At 41.1% G+C, this 16,832-nt stretch overlaps 1 protein-coding gene across 3 annotated transcripts in view; it reads left to right on the forward strand.

Annotated features, from left to right (window-relative positions):
- Positions 1–16,832, forward strand: part of ARHGAP26 (Rho GTPase activating protein 26) — a 317,439-nt gene that overhangs the window by 273,639 nt on the left and 26,968 nt on the right. For 2 of the 3 annotated variants that reach the window (XM_077824357.1, XM_077824358.1), the window contains one exon: positions 10,664–10,774. In XM_077824357.1, the coding sequence (XP_077680483.1) occupies positions 10,664–10,774 (111 nt within the window). Of the gene's footprint in view, positions 1–10,663; positions 10,775–16,832 lie in introns of those variants that run through there. The other variant, XR_013346871.1, reaches the window with a different exon arrangement.

Below are 16,832 nucleotides of genomic sequence, written 5' to 3' on the forward strand. Positions count from 1 at the left end.
TAAAATGGAGGTAATATAATCTCATTGGTTCTTTTTGTCATTGTAATGGATCCTGACCACCAATTAATTTGCCCTTGTATGCTTTCAGTTCAGCTGCATTATGGTTGTGAACAAGCTGCTGCGCAGACACAGTTGACAAGGGCTTGCTAAACTATGAAATTATCAGTAGCATAAGACCCGCTGCCAATTGCTTGGTTTTTCTTTTTAAGGCTTTGCTCCCTTCCCTGTCACCTGCTCTCGTATTCCGAGTTCCTTACCTAGCTAACCGCTCTGCAGCTGCACCCACATGTTGTTGGTGGCAGTAGTGGTGCGTGATGAGAATGCCAGCTATTTCTGATGTGGACTACATGCTTGCTGGGAGTCTCGCCATGTTCCTGAGAATTTTGAAGACTAGGCCTGTAGGAGGATCACCTTTTTTTTTTTTTTTTTTTTTTTTTTAAAAGTACAGTCTTCTCATTACTCAAGCGTCCCCCCCCCCCCGTCTTTTAGTTTAAAGATGGATGGAAAGGAGCTGGGTGTGTCTGTGTGTGTGTTTTCTTATATAAGAAATGAGTGTTCTGAAGGGAGATGGCTGATTGCATATGGAAATGGAAAAACATTAAAGCAAACAAAAAAGTAAAGAATTTTTCTCTCTTAGCTGCAATTTCTGCCTCTCCCCCACTTTTTAAAAAATATTTTCAGTATAATTTTGTTTTCCATCCACTTTACATGTTGTGATTTGACAGGCTTTTTAGTAGAGCAATTCATAACACTTTTAAAGGTTCAATAACCATGAATTTGTTCAGTATGATCTCCAGTAGCATCAGCCTTTCAGTATCAATATGGATCCTCTCTCCCCCCACCTTTCCCCCAATAAGCACTGGTTGCTAAGGATTTGTGCAGAACGGTTCATGAGAATTCAGAGACAGACATAGATTCAGAAAATGACAAAAGTCAAGACTGAGCTTAAACTCCATAAATGAAATGCACAAAGACATTGGGAATGCTCCAGCCTATATTAATTTGCCCTCTGTTATCCCACTTCATAAAATAACCAAGCCAAATAACATTCTGCTGTCACATTGCTCATACTGAGTACATAGACTTCAGAGATTAAATCCCTAGCACCCTAGCTTGTATTTAGTGTGTTTTGCAACTGGAAAAATATGTGTATGTACCTATGGCCTTAATTTTGTATTTGACGTGATTTGAAGCATTTTTCAGGTCTGTTTTCATAGGACTGTGCCCTATTTCACATCGCCTACAATTATTGTGCAATATCATAGTTCTAACCCAACATGACTGTGCATTGACTGTGAGACTCTAAAGTGGACCGTATGGTTTGCAATTAGAAGTGAAAAGATAAATACAGTGTCCAGTAGTGTCAAAAATGTAAAGTCATAGTTTTTTAAAAAAAAGTCTGAATTGTGGTTAACTAATTGCAGGCGAAATGGAAGTGAAAATATTACATTTTAATCTTGATACACAGGACAAAGAAATTAGGATGAAATTCACCCCAGTTGTGTGATATATAGGCTATATTAGAGGCGTAAGCTCTTAACATAGGTCTTGAGTGAGCCTGAGATCTTACATGGGCCCCCTGCAGGAATATGAATTCTACCCATAGAGCATTCTTGAAGTATTATAACATGGTAAGAGAGGCTAGATGGTTTAGGGATTGATTCAAAGACCATTGAAGTTGATGGAAAGGCTCCAATTAATTTCAGTGGTCTGTGGATCCGACTGTTAATGGACTAAGACTTGGAGCTAGAATCTCTGAGTTCTAGTCCAAGGCCTGATAACAGCTTGCTGTGTACCCTTAATATCTTTGTCTGATTTTCCCCTTCAGTGAAATGGGGTATTCTGATCATTGATTATCACTGGTTGGATAAATGTCCCTCTTTCCTCCCCCCCACCCAAATAAAACCCCTCCACCACTACCAAGGAATACTTTCGATCCAAAGCCAAAATAACAGAGACATTCTGGTGTGCGGCTAGAAAGCTTTTAGTTTTCAAGTTGTTGATGAAAAATTAAATTTACTGTGGAAAGCAAACATATAGTGAAAAAAATTAGTTTTGTTGAAAACTCAATTTTTCACTGAAAATAGTTTTATTAGAATTTTTACAACCAGCCCTATATTTAATATTTGTACGGCACTTTGAAAATATAAAATACCGCATGAGTACTCTGCACTATTTCGGAAAGGAAGTTGGACTTATTTGTAAATTCAGAAAAGTAGTACAATAGTCATTTATTTAGTGTTTTCCATCCATCAGCCTCAAACTGCTTTACAGATGTAGGTAATCTCCATTATTATCCCCAAATTCCATCACCTGTGTGCACAGGAGTTAATTCTTTGCATTGTGCATGAACTGTTTGCACATGACAAAAAGGAAGCTGGTTGGAGAAGTTCTTAGCCTCCTGCATAGTTGAAATCTAAAATAAATACTTATAGTTTTGTGTTAGGATTTACATCTATGCGAGGAACATTACTAAGCAAGCAATGAACTTTCTTCTAGAGCATGGGTGTTAAAGTAAAAGCCATTCTGTGCATCGCCAGATAGAACTTTAAAAAATGTAAAAACAACTTTGCTTCCTTCAGGGTGTGGATCTCTTGCTGGTAATGGCAGCTTGTGGGATTTAGTTGCTGCTGCCTGACCCATATTGATAGCGCTTCTTTGCTTATGTTTGCAAAACAGTACTTTATCTTGGAGGTTAACACTGGATTCTGTGGGGCATATCAGAGGGTGTGGGAGGGTTGGGGGAGTGTGTCGAGTGAAATCATTAGTCCAGAGTGACTGAATTGTATTAGAGGCCAGCATGTCTTTCACTTACTGTGGGGTAAATTATTCCTTCCTTCCAAGGCTGTGATTCCCTTCTTTACAGGTATATTTTTGCCCCCATTGTTCATTTGTGCCAAGAAAAGGGAGGACGGTCCTCTGAAAATTTAAACCTTTTGGGCTGATTCTCCACTCCTCTGAGCTTTGTTGGATGAAATAAATGGATAAAAGGGCAAATGAGAGCTGTTTGTCGCTCCCTCATCCTGAGCCGTGAGACCCCAGTGCAAGTGTGGGCTGCAAAGGAACAGTTCTGTCTTACACTACTGGCATGACATCCTTGAGAGACCACACACAAGTAGAGGATCTCATGGAGCTCTCCCCTCCCGGTCGCTATCCTGAGGGTGAGGATGGCTAACACTGGAGACAGTTTTACCGCTTCTACCAGTTTTACCCCAGCAGAGAGTCTCTCTACAAAGGAGGAATTCTCCACTGGCCATCTCCCACCACGTTAAGACCATTTTCCACCACCTTGTGTTGCAAGGTGGCTTCAGTGGACCAGAGTATCCAACCTAGTACACCTCTACCCCGGTATAACGTGACCTGATATAACATGAATTTGGATATAACGCGGTAAAGCAGCACTCCGGAGGTGTGGGACTGCACGCTCTGGTGGGTCACAGCAAGTTCGATATAATGCGGTTTCACCTATAACGCAGCAAGATTTTTTGGCTCCCGAGGACGTTATATCGGGGTAGAGGGTATGTGCAGAACAATGTGTTTCTCTGAAAAGTTTGGTCACATGAAGACGACCATCATGATGAGATGAGAGCTTTAGATTCAAGGAGGATTTTAGTTTCCTTCACAACCGATGGGGTAATAATGGAGATTTTGCAAGGACTCCTAGCTGCTGATCGATTTAACCTTTAAAGATACTCCGGAAAACTAGTTGTTTCTGAATGAAATAAAACGATAGTGGATTGAGTGTCAGAGCAAATGTCCCATCTAAAAGGAGAGGTACCCAGAGGGATATACCAGTTTTCCCTAGCAGTGAGCAAACCTTTTGATAATTAATGCTTCTTAAACCTTGGAGAGTTACCTTGTGCATTAGAAGAAACCGCTAATGAAAGAAGATGCTAATAAGATGCTGCCCCTGATTTACGAACCCTTCCCCCTTAAAATGCAATGTGGTTTTCAACTGGCACATACAATCATTCCATTAATAATTAACACCTTTAATGGGGTTTGAAAGCATTTAGTTCAACACAAAATCTACTAGCTTGATTTTTAATCTCACTGAAAGCCTTTTGGGCAGACATAGAGCAGAGACACTAGTTATTCCTACAGAAGAAAATACAGCTTCAAAGAAAATGTGTAGAATAAGTCAGGATATTTAGGATCTAGGCTAGGTGGTGTGAAGGAACCAGACACAGCTGTTAGCCCTGAAATCAGGGGTCTGTTTCTCCTCTCTTACATCTGAGTATCTCCATTGACTTAAGTGTAGCACGCTCCGGTTCTATTCTAGTTTAATTAACAGAATAATCAGTCCACCTGGTGGGGGTGGGGAGAGGTCAGAGCCCATAAAGAGAGGTCTGATTTCGGGAGTAAGAGTATCCCTCTGCACCTCTTTGGAGTGCATGTGTATGCCTATTGCACAGGTATGAGGAGAGGGCTGAAGGTTTGATGAGTCTAGGTCTTATTTAGTCTTAATACCATCCTGTAACAGCAGTGTTTGGTTGGTGAACTACAGTGTTGTTCAGTAGTGTAGATAACTTGTGTCACCACTGCTGGTAATTGTGAGACAAGAGAACACTTCCTCCCACCTGGACCATTCCACAGTGCTTATTCATTTGAAAATACACCCTCTAATTAATCACTTTTCCATCCTGCCTCTCAGCGTTTTCGCTAATCTACACTGGGAAGCGCGAGCAAGCTAGTGATGGTAGCACATTCATTCCAGACTTCCAAGATGACCTGTAAATATTATGAGATGTGATTTGCTATAAAATGGACCAATAAAAAAATCAAATGTTCTTTCTTTTGTTTACGTCAGAGGATGACTCCCATATTTACAGCTATGCAGTTGGGAGTAGGATCCGGCCTAGTCTCTCTATCGTTCAAATACACATTGTACTGCTATGCATTTAGTGCTGATGAAACTCCTCCTCAGCATTGCTAAAGCCTGATTAGCAAAGCAGAGAAACATTTGCAACTTGTATCATATGGGGATGTGAGAAAATATGCCAAGCAGAAAAAATAAGAGGGCAAACCAACGTGAAAAGCATCTTGAAGACTGTGAAGACGACACAGGGCTGAGCTAGCCATGTTATAAAAGGGAGGGGAAGATGAACTACACTTACGGAGGTATAGATATAGATGTAATAAGGGCTACTGTTGAAGAAGCCGTTTCGGAAGGACTTGTTTGGCAGCAGATAACAGAATCCTTGGGCTACTGGTTTCTCTACTCTTGACAAGTAGGGGTGCTTTCTTTTTCTGTTGAATAACTGTGCTGCTAGATAATACTTGTGGTAGAAACCCCCTTGAGATGGATTTAGCTTTACCTCTGTTACATTTTAAGGTATCATATGAAGTAAATTTTTTAAAAGGCATTTTTTTGTTTTAACTGAGAAACTCTTGTATCCTGCATAAATGACTGATATATATGAATGAAAACCAGTAGATCGGGATAACCAAAGTGCAGCCCACTGAGGAGTGACAACCTGAGGGAGTTTGCAGTGCCATTTTTAACATGGAGCTGCAGTCTGAGTAGATGATGGCATTGCAATGCAGGCAAGCTTCTACCTAATGGATGTGGAGTGTACCTTGATCAAGATGCAGTATTGCATGCTGGAGTCATAGTCTCTATAGGCTAGATCTCTGTATTATATTTTAGGGCAGCTGGTCTGAGGTCCATTTTATTTATGCAGAGTAGCTTTGTCCTTCAGAAATTTGCTAACGTGGCCCTCTGTTGACAAAGTTTGAATACCCTTGCATTAGCTAAATTGTGCAACAGCTACCCTCTGGCTGTTGCATTGAGAGAGCCTGAAGCTTAGCAGCTTTGTTTTGTAGGAATGGAATGGTGATAACATTGATATTTTTATATACAGTCCAGTATTGATAGAGAACACAGCATGGGGATACTCAGTATATTATAGAGCTGATTCATTGATGGGCGATTTCCATTTATTGATAGGCCGTTCCCGTTCACATGTAAGCTATTTTTATGCTGGAAACAATTATTTGAATCCTGAGTTCCCTAGAAAATCATTTGAAAAGCTTCTTTCAGAAGAACTGATGTTATCCTGTGAGCCAAATGAATAAAGCGGTGAAATTTGTCTTGAAACCATGCTGGGGATAATTATTTAGACCAGTAAATGGCTGCAAGGTTTGAGCTGTGTCACGTAAATGTCAGAGAGACTAGTAGGTAGACTGGCAGGGTATGGGGAGGAAGAGAGAGACAGGATATGGATGCGGGCAGCGGTTAGAGACTTTAGATGCAGCAACTGGAAATGAGATCAAAATCTGGAAATAAAACTAGGGCTTTTTACAAGTTAAGGCTGCAGTTAAACACAAGGATGGGAAGATAATAAGATGTACAGCAGACATGGGAATAAAGAAGGGACATTTGGGATGAAAATCCTTCTGCTACAATTTTATTCATTTCTAATTATACCTTTTTGGTTGCAGTGTGGAATTTTCAAAGGGGCTTATCGAAGTTTGATACAGAGTGCTCACTGAAAGTCAGTGGGTGCCAAAATCCTTCATGCTCCTTTGAAAATACCATTGCCAGTGCATATACTGTTATTATTCCATGGATTTCCACAGTTGCATGTCACTGTTGCTATTCGCATTCTTCAACGTTTGCTCAAGTAGAAGGCATGGAATGAACATGAAAGAAAGCTCTAAAGCAGTGGAATATTTTGGGCTGCCAACTCACGGAATTCCTTCTCCTGCAGCTATTTGTGAAAAGTTAATATCCTGATTTAGAGATTCTAATTTCAGCCACTGGAGTCAGATTTTTGTTTCCGGGTTTTGATATTTTGGGTTCCTAGCAATTCTTTTTTCAGTTTTATTTCCCACTATGCACAAAACCAGAAGTGCTGCCTGCAAGCTGCACACGGGTAAATAAATAAATAACGTCAGATGGAATGTTACTTTTGTATATACAGTTAAAATGTACAGTTGAATTCAGACAGCAATTGGTATTTTCAAAAGCCACACTGCCTCCTCTGAGATTCCTGTGAAAGAGAAAGAAAGGAAATCAGTCCATACAAAAATAACTGCTTTCCAAGATACAAAGAGATCCCAGAATAGTGTTTGTTTATTCAACTACCCTTGCTTGCCAAAGAGACATAGGGAAAGCATAGGCTCTGTGGCTCCATAACTGGAACAGTTGGACAATATTCAAGCAGTATATTAGAGTAGGTTTTAAAAGGAAAAAATAAATAAAAGCATATTGATAGGGAGGAGGCCATTAACTTGTGTGTTGATCACAGAGCTGGTAGGCATGAACATAAGATGGCACATTCTACAATCCTAAAAACACAATCTCTACTTCATGAAGAGGTTTCCTGTAAAGATTCTTACAAAATTACTTATAAGACTGAGCAGAGAATAGCTTGGTCAGCTTGGACCAAATCAACCCTGATGCAACTCCACTTGAAGAGAGTTGTGTAACTCAATTGAAATGGGATCATTTTTCCATTTAATATAATGCATATCTTCATTAATTATTATTTTCATTGATCGGATTGATAGGCACCAACAGTGTTTTCTGTGCTATCCAAGACCCACAGTAAAGCCAGTCCCTGGCCCAAACGGCTTACTGTAACAGCTTCCTAGACAAAGGTTAGTTTGAGAGATGTGCTCCTTACTATAAGTTTTTTAAAATAAAATAACCAAATAGAAATAATTTCTCTTTTCTGAGAACCTTATCGATTATATTTTATATTGTCATTAGTGCAGTGGACTAAATGGCTAATGTGGAAATACATAGTGGTGACGCAGCTGTCTTTAAGATTAATGAGAATTACATTGTTTCAAAATGAGTTTAATCTCAAAAAAAGTGTATAGGCCCAATACACCATATAGAGGGAAATGCTTTTAATTATACATTCCTAAATATCCCAAGTCCTGCAATGAACTCTCTTCACTGGGTATTGTAACTACTAAAGACTCACTGGTAAATAAAAGGCCTTTCATAGAATATAAGATTTCCTGTAACTTGTTGTGAAGCTGCAGAATGTCTGGTAGCAAGGCAGCCAGGTGAAGTGGTTGGAGGCAGAGCAGAGGGTGGAATGTTGAGGGGCAGAGTTAAAAGTGTGAGAAACAAACCGTAAGAACCTCAGAACATTGACAGTGGATATTGGCTTGTCCACGAACTCGGGGAAGGAATGAAGGCTGCACAGGTGGGGGAAGAGCATGATCTGCAGGGAGTTACTTTTTATTTTCAAGCTACTAAAAGATTAATTCAAACAAAGGAAAGAAAAGGCACCAAAAATTACTCAACAGTATCCTTTAACCTATCGCCGAAGTTGCTGATTTGTTTGTGATAGGAGGTTGGCATTTGAAACATAACCTGAAACGGAATAAACATCTTGTCTCCTATTGACTTTTCTCTTTCACTCTAACAAAATATTCCAGAGTTTGGGCCAGTCCAAATCCTACGATAAGAAACAGAAACCATGAGCTGGAGTCTAGCATAAGGTTATTATTTTCAGAAGATTTTTCCTTGTCTTTGTTCTTTTAAAAAAAACTTTTGATTGTGATGTTTAAAAACCACAGATGTTGCCCCTAACACACTTCATGTAATAATGTAAGGAAACCTTGGTTAGAAGGAGCCAGAAGACATGTTTCATGTGCCCATGCTGTTTCCTAGAATGCAGTATACACATGGCCTGGCATTTGAGAAGGACCTGACCATACTCTTCTCTGTTGTCCAGCCCCCTCTTTCTTAACCGCTCAGAAGGGATTGATTTTCAGCTCCTTTGGGCCATTCTCAAAAGAACAGAACAACTTACTAACTTCATCCAGTGCACCTTTTTAGCAATCCAAAGTAGGGGGAAACAGGCTTAGTAACAACCTCTGGGAGTCTCTTAACATAAGAGACAGATCCATTTTGCCATTTTCTCCCTCAAACACAAATTTAATCTCTTAAGACTCATCAGCCATGTTATTTTAGCATTGAATCCTCTACTCCACTTCCCTTTAAGTACTGTGTCTACACTACTGGTGGCTGCCTATAGGTCAGTGGCTGCACCCTCTCTAGCTTGCAGCCCGCACTTCGTCTCAAGGACCAATGGAACAAGGAACTTGATTCCTCACAGGGGGCTGAAGCATAAAACCAGTCTTTACAAAGTAACCCACCTTGGCATTTTTGTGTACTGCTTGTTGAGGGCCAGTAGCGTTCTCAGTGTTGTACCGAACATGGATTACAATCTAAATTAGACAGACAATATGGTTCAGACACCAAACACACTGGAAGGCTAGAAGATTATTGAGACTTCAAATGGTGCACATTCTTTTAGTGCAGTTGTTACGTTTATACTTAGATCCCCTGAAAGGCACAGTTAAGGGAGTTTTACTCCACTTTTCTATAAGAGGAGTTTCACTATCTCAGAATTTGCTGTAAGGTGATTCCACTTTATTCTGTGTTACAACACTAATACTTCAAGGAAAAGTACTGTATCTAATAAAGTATGTAATAACTTCCAGAGCTAACTGAGTTGATTACTCTTATACAGAGGAGGAAAAAGAGTGAAGTTTAAAGCAAGCCAATTAAAAAAGCAATGGAAAAGTTACAGTAGAAGAGGAAAAGAATCAAAGCAAGCACTGCAAAAATAATGAGCAGACTCTATTATATGCATATCAACCATTTACATCACCCAGAAACCAGTTGCATCGTGATAGCTTGGTTCATGCTGGAGTCCCAACTGAGGCTTGCTGATCATTTATAAGTTTGACAGCTATAGACCAGTTGTGTTTAGCTGCCAACTATGAGTAATAGGTCCTCTACCTACACTGGCAGAAATCCCATTAGATAGGGCATTGATGCTTTCCTCAATAGCCTTTTGCTGATTTCACAAAATAAGTTATACTTAAAACTTGGTTTTCATTCATTCTCAGAACAGAGAAAGAGTCCATGTCAGCAAGCTGAGTTAGTCACAGAGAGCATGTGGAATATGTGTTCTGTTGTGGGCATGTCCATGTTGGAGTGAAGGGTCTTTCTTTTTTCATAGTAGGTACCTAAGCTACATGATTTGGGGCATATTTATTGGAGGTTTTTCCTCATTAATGTTCTTCAGACAGCTACTAGAGTGAAAGAACTTCCCTGCCATCCTTCAGATAATGAACTCCTCTAGGCTTCCAGTGCGTAAGGCCCATTTAGTTAAAAATATAAACAGGAAATTGTTTTTGGGCACTGTGGATTGCAGCCCAGAGAATAGCCTTTCATACTTGCACACCTCAACCACCAAAATTAAAAAGAGGAATGAAAGGCTGGTTACAGACATCATTAATGTCCAGAAATATGATCAACAATCTCGCAACAATGGGGGAGATAAAACAAAGCAGGTAAGTAGCTGGGGAAAGAAAGCCGCTGTGTGCAGTGAGATGACCTTTGTAACCTAGAATGTAGTCGTTCTGTACAACAAAGCAGCTAGCTTGCCAGCAAAAGAATAATAGAGCAGGGATTAATTGCAAGGTCCAACCCTTTTTGTCTAAAAAAAATGCAGATCTGGCCTTGAAACTGTTTCCCAAGGTCTCAGTGTTCCATTTTGTAGCTTTGTTTCATGCTGTGAATATTCCCCAGGCACCTACTCTCATTGGATGTCGTTGAAACCTCTTTCTCTGTTTTGTTTGTTTGTGATAGTTGTGTGTTGATAAGTTATCTGATTCTGTCTTGCAGCCCTCAGAATCCAAGCCCAACATCACCCCTTTCACCGTCCTGGCCCATGTTCTCTGCGCCATCAAGTCCTATGCCCACCTCCTCTACGTCCAGCGACTCATCCCCCATCAGGTCTGTTGCAGAGTTTGTTCTGGTTTTCTGTTGCTGCTTCTGCAATTATATTTTTATTTTTATTTTTTTCTGTGTGTCTTGTTCAAGTTCCCCCAGTGCAGTCCAGCTTTGGTGTCTAGCTTGTTATTTTAGTTACCAGCTTTCATTGGTCTTCAGCTGCCTTCATGCAGCAAGAGAGGAAACGTTCAAACGTCCCATGATCCAAGAGGCATGGTTTGAGATGACCTAACAGCAGTTAATTATCTATCAGGTGTTTCTCTCATCCCAACAGTGGTGCAGACCATGGGGAGAATTTCTCAGTGATCAGAGCAGGCAACTAGGAATCATGACCCCTAAGTCTTATTCCCACTGCTACAGTTGTCTTGCTGTGTGACTTTTGCCAAGTCCCTTAACTTACCTGAACCTCATTTTACCATTTCTACAACAGGTAAGAAATGTACTAACCTCACAAGAGTGTTGCACGGCATAACTAAGAATTGTTAAATACTATGGGCCTTGATTTTTTTTTCCCCCAGCCCAATCTCCCTTTTCACACCTGCAGTTTTACTGAATGGAACTATGTAATATAGACATACTGTCTTATTGTGTCTGCATCTCAGGTAGTTAGATGTCACATGAAATAAATTGCTCCTGGAAGTTGGGGACACCCCCTAAAGGAAGGTTTAAAAATCTTACCCTTTGAGGTGGAAGAATATGGTATTATATAATGCTCTACCTAGGTTATTCCTAAAGTGCCCAGCATCATGGTGCATCTAAGTCCTGGAAACTGCTGCATGGTCTCAACTGCGAAAATACTCATTTTCCTAGAGCATTCTTGTTTTGCACCATGCCATCTCCTGTAGCCCTGAGAACTTGGAGTATTCTAACTGGCTGCTGTGATTAGTTTATCTTGCACTGAAGAAACATGCACTGTATGGCAGGAATGTGCCTCTCTTCAGCATAAACCTTTGTACTGAATATCATATTATGGGATGTGGGGGAATGCAAAGACTATTCACCTTGTAAAAGAAATGAAATTGGATACAACATCATTGATATATTTGTCCCCCTTATGATTGGTATGGGAGCTAGAAGCTGTCAGTTTGTCTTACAGATCTGTCACCTGTTCCACACCCCCTTTTCCCTGCCTACTCTCCCTGTCCTAGTTTATTCAAGGTGATTCGGTTAACCAGGCTTCCCAGCTGGTTTGCTGTGCTGGACTGTAGGGTAGTATTGATGCCTTAATATCTAACACTCATTAGTAGGCAGCGCCCCAGCCCATCTCTGGCAACTGCACTGCTGCAGTATATAACCCAGAGGTGGCAATAACCATCCTCTGATGATTTTTAGTCTGACCTCCAGAAAGCTGCCCTCTGAACAGGCCCCTTCTCTTCAAGTGGATCATAAAAAATGCAATAAAAAACATATTAATTCCTTTAAGACCAGCCTAAGTGGAATTATCTTTGCTTTTTTCCTGTCCTTTAATTAGTATTCATTAGTGCATAAATGTTGCAGAGCAGCAGGAAGAGAGGCAGAACCTGGGTCCTGCTCCTTATATGACAAAATTGAAAACTACCTCACCCACAACTTACAAATGCCACATTTAACTCCTGTCTAACTCTTCTGAGAGGACGACTCCCTCGTTCTATAAATTGTACAAGGGCACATTGGGAAAACTCCACTGAGTGCTTTCCTGGCCCTATGCCATGCTTGAAGGCAGAAATTAAAAATGAGTGATCAGAAGGATCTAAGCTTTTTTTATCTCCTTGACGGGCACATCAGCAGCAGAAATGGCACAGTCCTGATAGTAGCAACTTGCACTGAGGTTGCTGTGAGGACAAAAAAAAGTGGTTGAAGGCCTAAAGGGGACCAAGCAGTGGAGTTTATTTACAAGAATAGCAACAGCTTAAATAATTCAGGGCAGTTGTCTAGAAAATTCCTTTGTTTTAATTCTATGATCTCCACAAAGCTTTGCATGCTGAGTGAGTCCTACTTGGCTCCTGAATGGTAGAGATGTAACCCCTTTAGTTTGTGTTTGTCTAACAGTGCCACTCCCCACCCTTGACAGCCAATTGGACTGGATGGGAAAACTTGGAAACATGTCATCTTTGGAGCTATGCCAAAGCGTGTCCATGAAATCACAAAGCCACATGAACTTCCCCGGTCTGAGGTTTTGTTATGAATTTGACCAGTGTGGTAAACTCAAGACAGACAGCTGCAAGGGTGGGGTAGAAAACAGTCCCAGAAGGTTAAAAGGCCCTCCTCCCCCCTATCAACTTTGGAAGGATAACTACAGGTCAATCAGGTTCAGCTGAGAAGGGATTGCCAGAAAATCAATTAGGATCAGCTGAGAGGGAGTTACCTGAGGTCAGTTAGGATCAGCTGATTCCAACTAACTGCTGCCTGAGACCTTTTTAAACCCTCCCCTGTTGGGAGAAGAGGGAGAGAGAGAGAAGGAGTCATGCTGTCAGTAGGTTAGGAGCAGCGAGACAGCAAGCCTCACCAGGAGGGAAGGCTGCATTCCCTCCCATTAGGGAGAAAAACAAGCCCAAAAGACTGGTGGAGAGAAGGAACGGACTGTCCCTGTGCAGCCAAGGGGGACTGTTTTACCCAAGCCCGTCTCACCAAGGCTAAAAGCAACGGAGGCTGGTGAGACCGAGAAGGTGCCTTGTCACACCAGGTTTACTGAAGAGGCTTGCAAAACGTCTGGGTGAATCCATGACCAATTTGAGCAAATTTGGGCCATCTGATTGTTTCAAGTCAGAAGCTGGAGAAAACAGACCGGTTCAACCAAGATTTGCTTCGAAAAAACTCAAAATCCCAAAGCAAACCTCAGAATGTTGTGGTGGGAGAGATGATTATGAACCCTCATGAGAGAAATAAACCCTACTTCTTACTGCTCTTTGTTTGTTGTTACTGTTGTTTGGTGAAGGAGCAAGGGGTTCTTTGGGATGTTAGTAAACTTGTTTTGGTTTCCTATTTATATTGACTGAAAATGGTACTAACAGAAAAGGCTTTTTTTTTTGATGAACGAGCTCCTGGAAAGGAAAGTGACCTATTTTTTTAAAAAATGCTCATGTAAAAGATTTGTTGTTTCAAAGAAAGTCTGTTTGCCCTGTGAGGAATTAGATTAGCTGCATTTGAACTTCCAAATATTCCACGTTTAGATTACAGATTACAGTTAGTCCTTGCATGACAGATCAGAAGTCCTGTCCTAATGGTACTGATGGAGAGAGATTATATTTACATGGTTGCCTATGCATTTTTCAGGATTTCGTACTATCCACTTATCTTGCTTTCCAATCACTTATGTCAGGTTAACACACTTTCTTCCCCTTGCTACAAACCACTGCTCTGCTGGTAAAAGTAAGACAAAACAGCGGAGACTATTCAGACTTGTGCATGAGCCTCCAGGGTTTGGCCATGCCCTATCGCTCGCCCTCCACACTTCAGATACAAACAAAGTAGTGGGTCAGGCCCACCTGGAGGAAAATTACTTCCCGACTCCAAATATGGCGATCAGCTGAACCCTGAGCATATGGGCAAGATTCACCAGCCAGATACCCAGGGAAGAATTCTCTGTAGTAACTCAGATCCTACCCCATCTAACATCCCATCACAGGCCATTGGGCCTATTTACCACGAATATTTAAAGGTCAATTAATTGTCCAAATCAAGTTCACCTATGGAAATTGCCACTATCTACAGGAAAAGTAACCCTTAAGTCTGTTCTGGGTTCCCAGAGTGTTCATAAAGGCATTGATCGTGATAATAGCCAGGAGTAGTACAATGACTCATATTTATTAGATAATACAAATGTCAGGGCCTCATCATCAGGAATCTTGCAGGAAGTGACCTTGAAGACTGTATCAGATTGGCTTCCACAGCACCCTCTTGTGGCCCACCATGGCACTATGCACCCTGCCTCAGTTTTCCCTTTGAGGGAGCTGGAACTATTTTCAACATGTGATGAAACATAATGAAAAGGCAAGTGACAATTCTGTTTGGAGTGGTTCAGTCTTTCAGTGGCAAGAGGAAGCCCAAGAAACTGAAGGACCCTCCCGCCGCAGTCCAGACTCCCCAAGTGCTGACCACAGAGCCCTGGCTTTCAGGTTACACTATATGTATCGAGAACATTGTCAAGGTCAGGGAAGCCACAGAGCATCAACTTCCCAAAGAGAAGAGCAGTCAGGTTGGGTCTTCATGGCTTCCATGATCAACTGAGGTAGGAATACATCCTGATCTGTTCAGGCAATGTAAATAAATCCCCTGGGGATTGGAGGCCGGGGGGGGGGGGGGGGGCAGGGGATGACAAGAAGTTCAAGTCTAAATGCCAAAGCAATGTAGGCATTTAAAGTAATGCTCATAAAAAGAGCACTGAACTCAGTTCAATAAGGCATTGTTGTTTGAATCTACTGATATAAGTTCAGAGTTTTCATACTGCTTTGGAAGCAGTTGATTGGCTTGAGAGCCAAAATCTTGACATCTCCTTGGCAAGTCTGTGATGCCTCTGGTATCTGTATGAGGCACAGCTCAAATATCTTGGACTGAGAGTCCCAGTAAGGAACTGGACAGGTCACAAACATTCCATTTCCAAGGCTGACGCATATAGCCAAACCAACGTTACAAGCTTTCTGCCTTCCAGGGCTTTTCAGGAAGGAGGCTTCCATTTTTCTGGTGGGTTTTCCATCTGAGGCAATGTCAGCATGCAGCTTCCTATCTGATTGTCTCACTGAAGTGGGAGGGATCTCCCAGTTTCCTTATTTCCAAAACTGTAAAATACGCTACATAAAATATACTCTAGTCTGCTTAAAATACAACAATAGATCCTAGTTTGTCCTATTTCCTACTGATCAGTCTTGTTTGACCTTAGGACAGAAGTGGAAGGGTGGGCTAACTCTTCCCCACCTGACTAGAAATCTGAGATAACTCAGTTTATGTTGTGGTCTGCTGATGGAAGCAAGAGCCAGAGACTCCTGCATTTTGTTCCCTGCTTTACTAGGGAATTGCGGTTGGCTTTTGGAAGCAAATGCTTTCTGCCTCAGTTTCCCCTGGAGGTTCAACTGTTGAAAAGCTTATTTGTTTCCATAGCAACTTATGGATATGACTTCTGAGAAACAATTGCTGCTGATAAGAGGAAAATTAAAGACTCTGAGATGCCATCCTGATGAAGATTTTTACATACTTCCTGGATGGCAAAGAAGATTAAATGTTGGAGAAAAGCAGACCTGTTGTCTGGAAATTAACTTACGTACTTAGGTCACTTCAGGCATAGAGATGAAAATAACCTTGAGAAAGCTATCATGGATGGAATGGTGGCAGGTCGTCATAGTAGGGAACGACCAGTGAGGAGATCAATAGACGACGTGCGGCAGGTCATGGGAAGGTCATCTGCTGAGTGTGCAAAGTTAGCCATGAATTAAGAATGCTTCTGAAAATTCTGTTATGAGGTCACCAGTATTCAGACATGAATAAATGGACTTTACATTACATTACAGTTTACCCCACTGCAAAGTGGAGGTAATACAGAGAAAGTTTTTGAAGTTTAATGTCTGTAAAGGGTTTTGAGACCCACAGGTGGTGGGTTCTGAAAAAGAGCAACAAATTATTAATAAAAGCTACTTATTGTTCTGTTTCTGAAGTGCTCATCTGTGGGTGCAGAGTTGTTTCCAGGAACTAGAACACTGTAGATACAGCTAGAAATGAACTATAAAATATTTTTTGGGTAAATGTTAAAAACAAACTGCCCTGACTGATTTACAGTGTCAGTAAGTGACTACTAATGCTGCCTGCCTGTCTGCCCCAAGTAGGAACTAGGTTTTTAGTTAGACATTTCTTTTCAGTGACTCACAAAATATTTCCAATTTACTCTGTCCTTATTTAATTCTCCCCTTTAATGGACAGGAAACTCTTCCAGTAACCTCTGATTTAGTGCTGCTCAGTGTGTTGGGCAATTCTGTACATGCCCTGTTCGTCAATGCTTCAGTTTTGCTCTCACTGAGATTTCCAATATGGTGAAATGGGACTCTGGAGGAAGTGATATCTCTGAGAGAGCTTGACTGCATTGGAAATATTTTGA

The sequence above is a fragment of the Eretmochelys imbricata genome, chromosome 8, assembly GCF_965152235.1.
Source record: "Eretmochelys imbricata isolate rEreImb1 chromosome 8, rEreImb1.hap1, whole genome shotgun sequence".
Lineage (NCBI taxonomy): Eukaryota > Metazoa > Chordata > Testudines > Cheloniidae > Eretmochelys > Eretmochelys imbricata.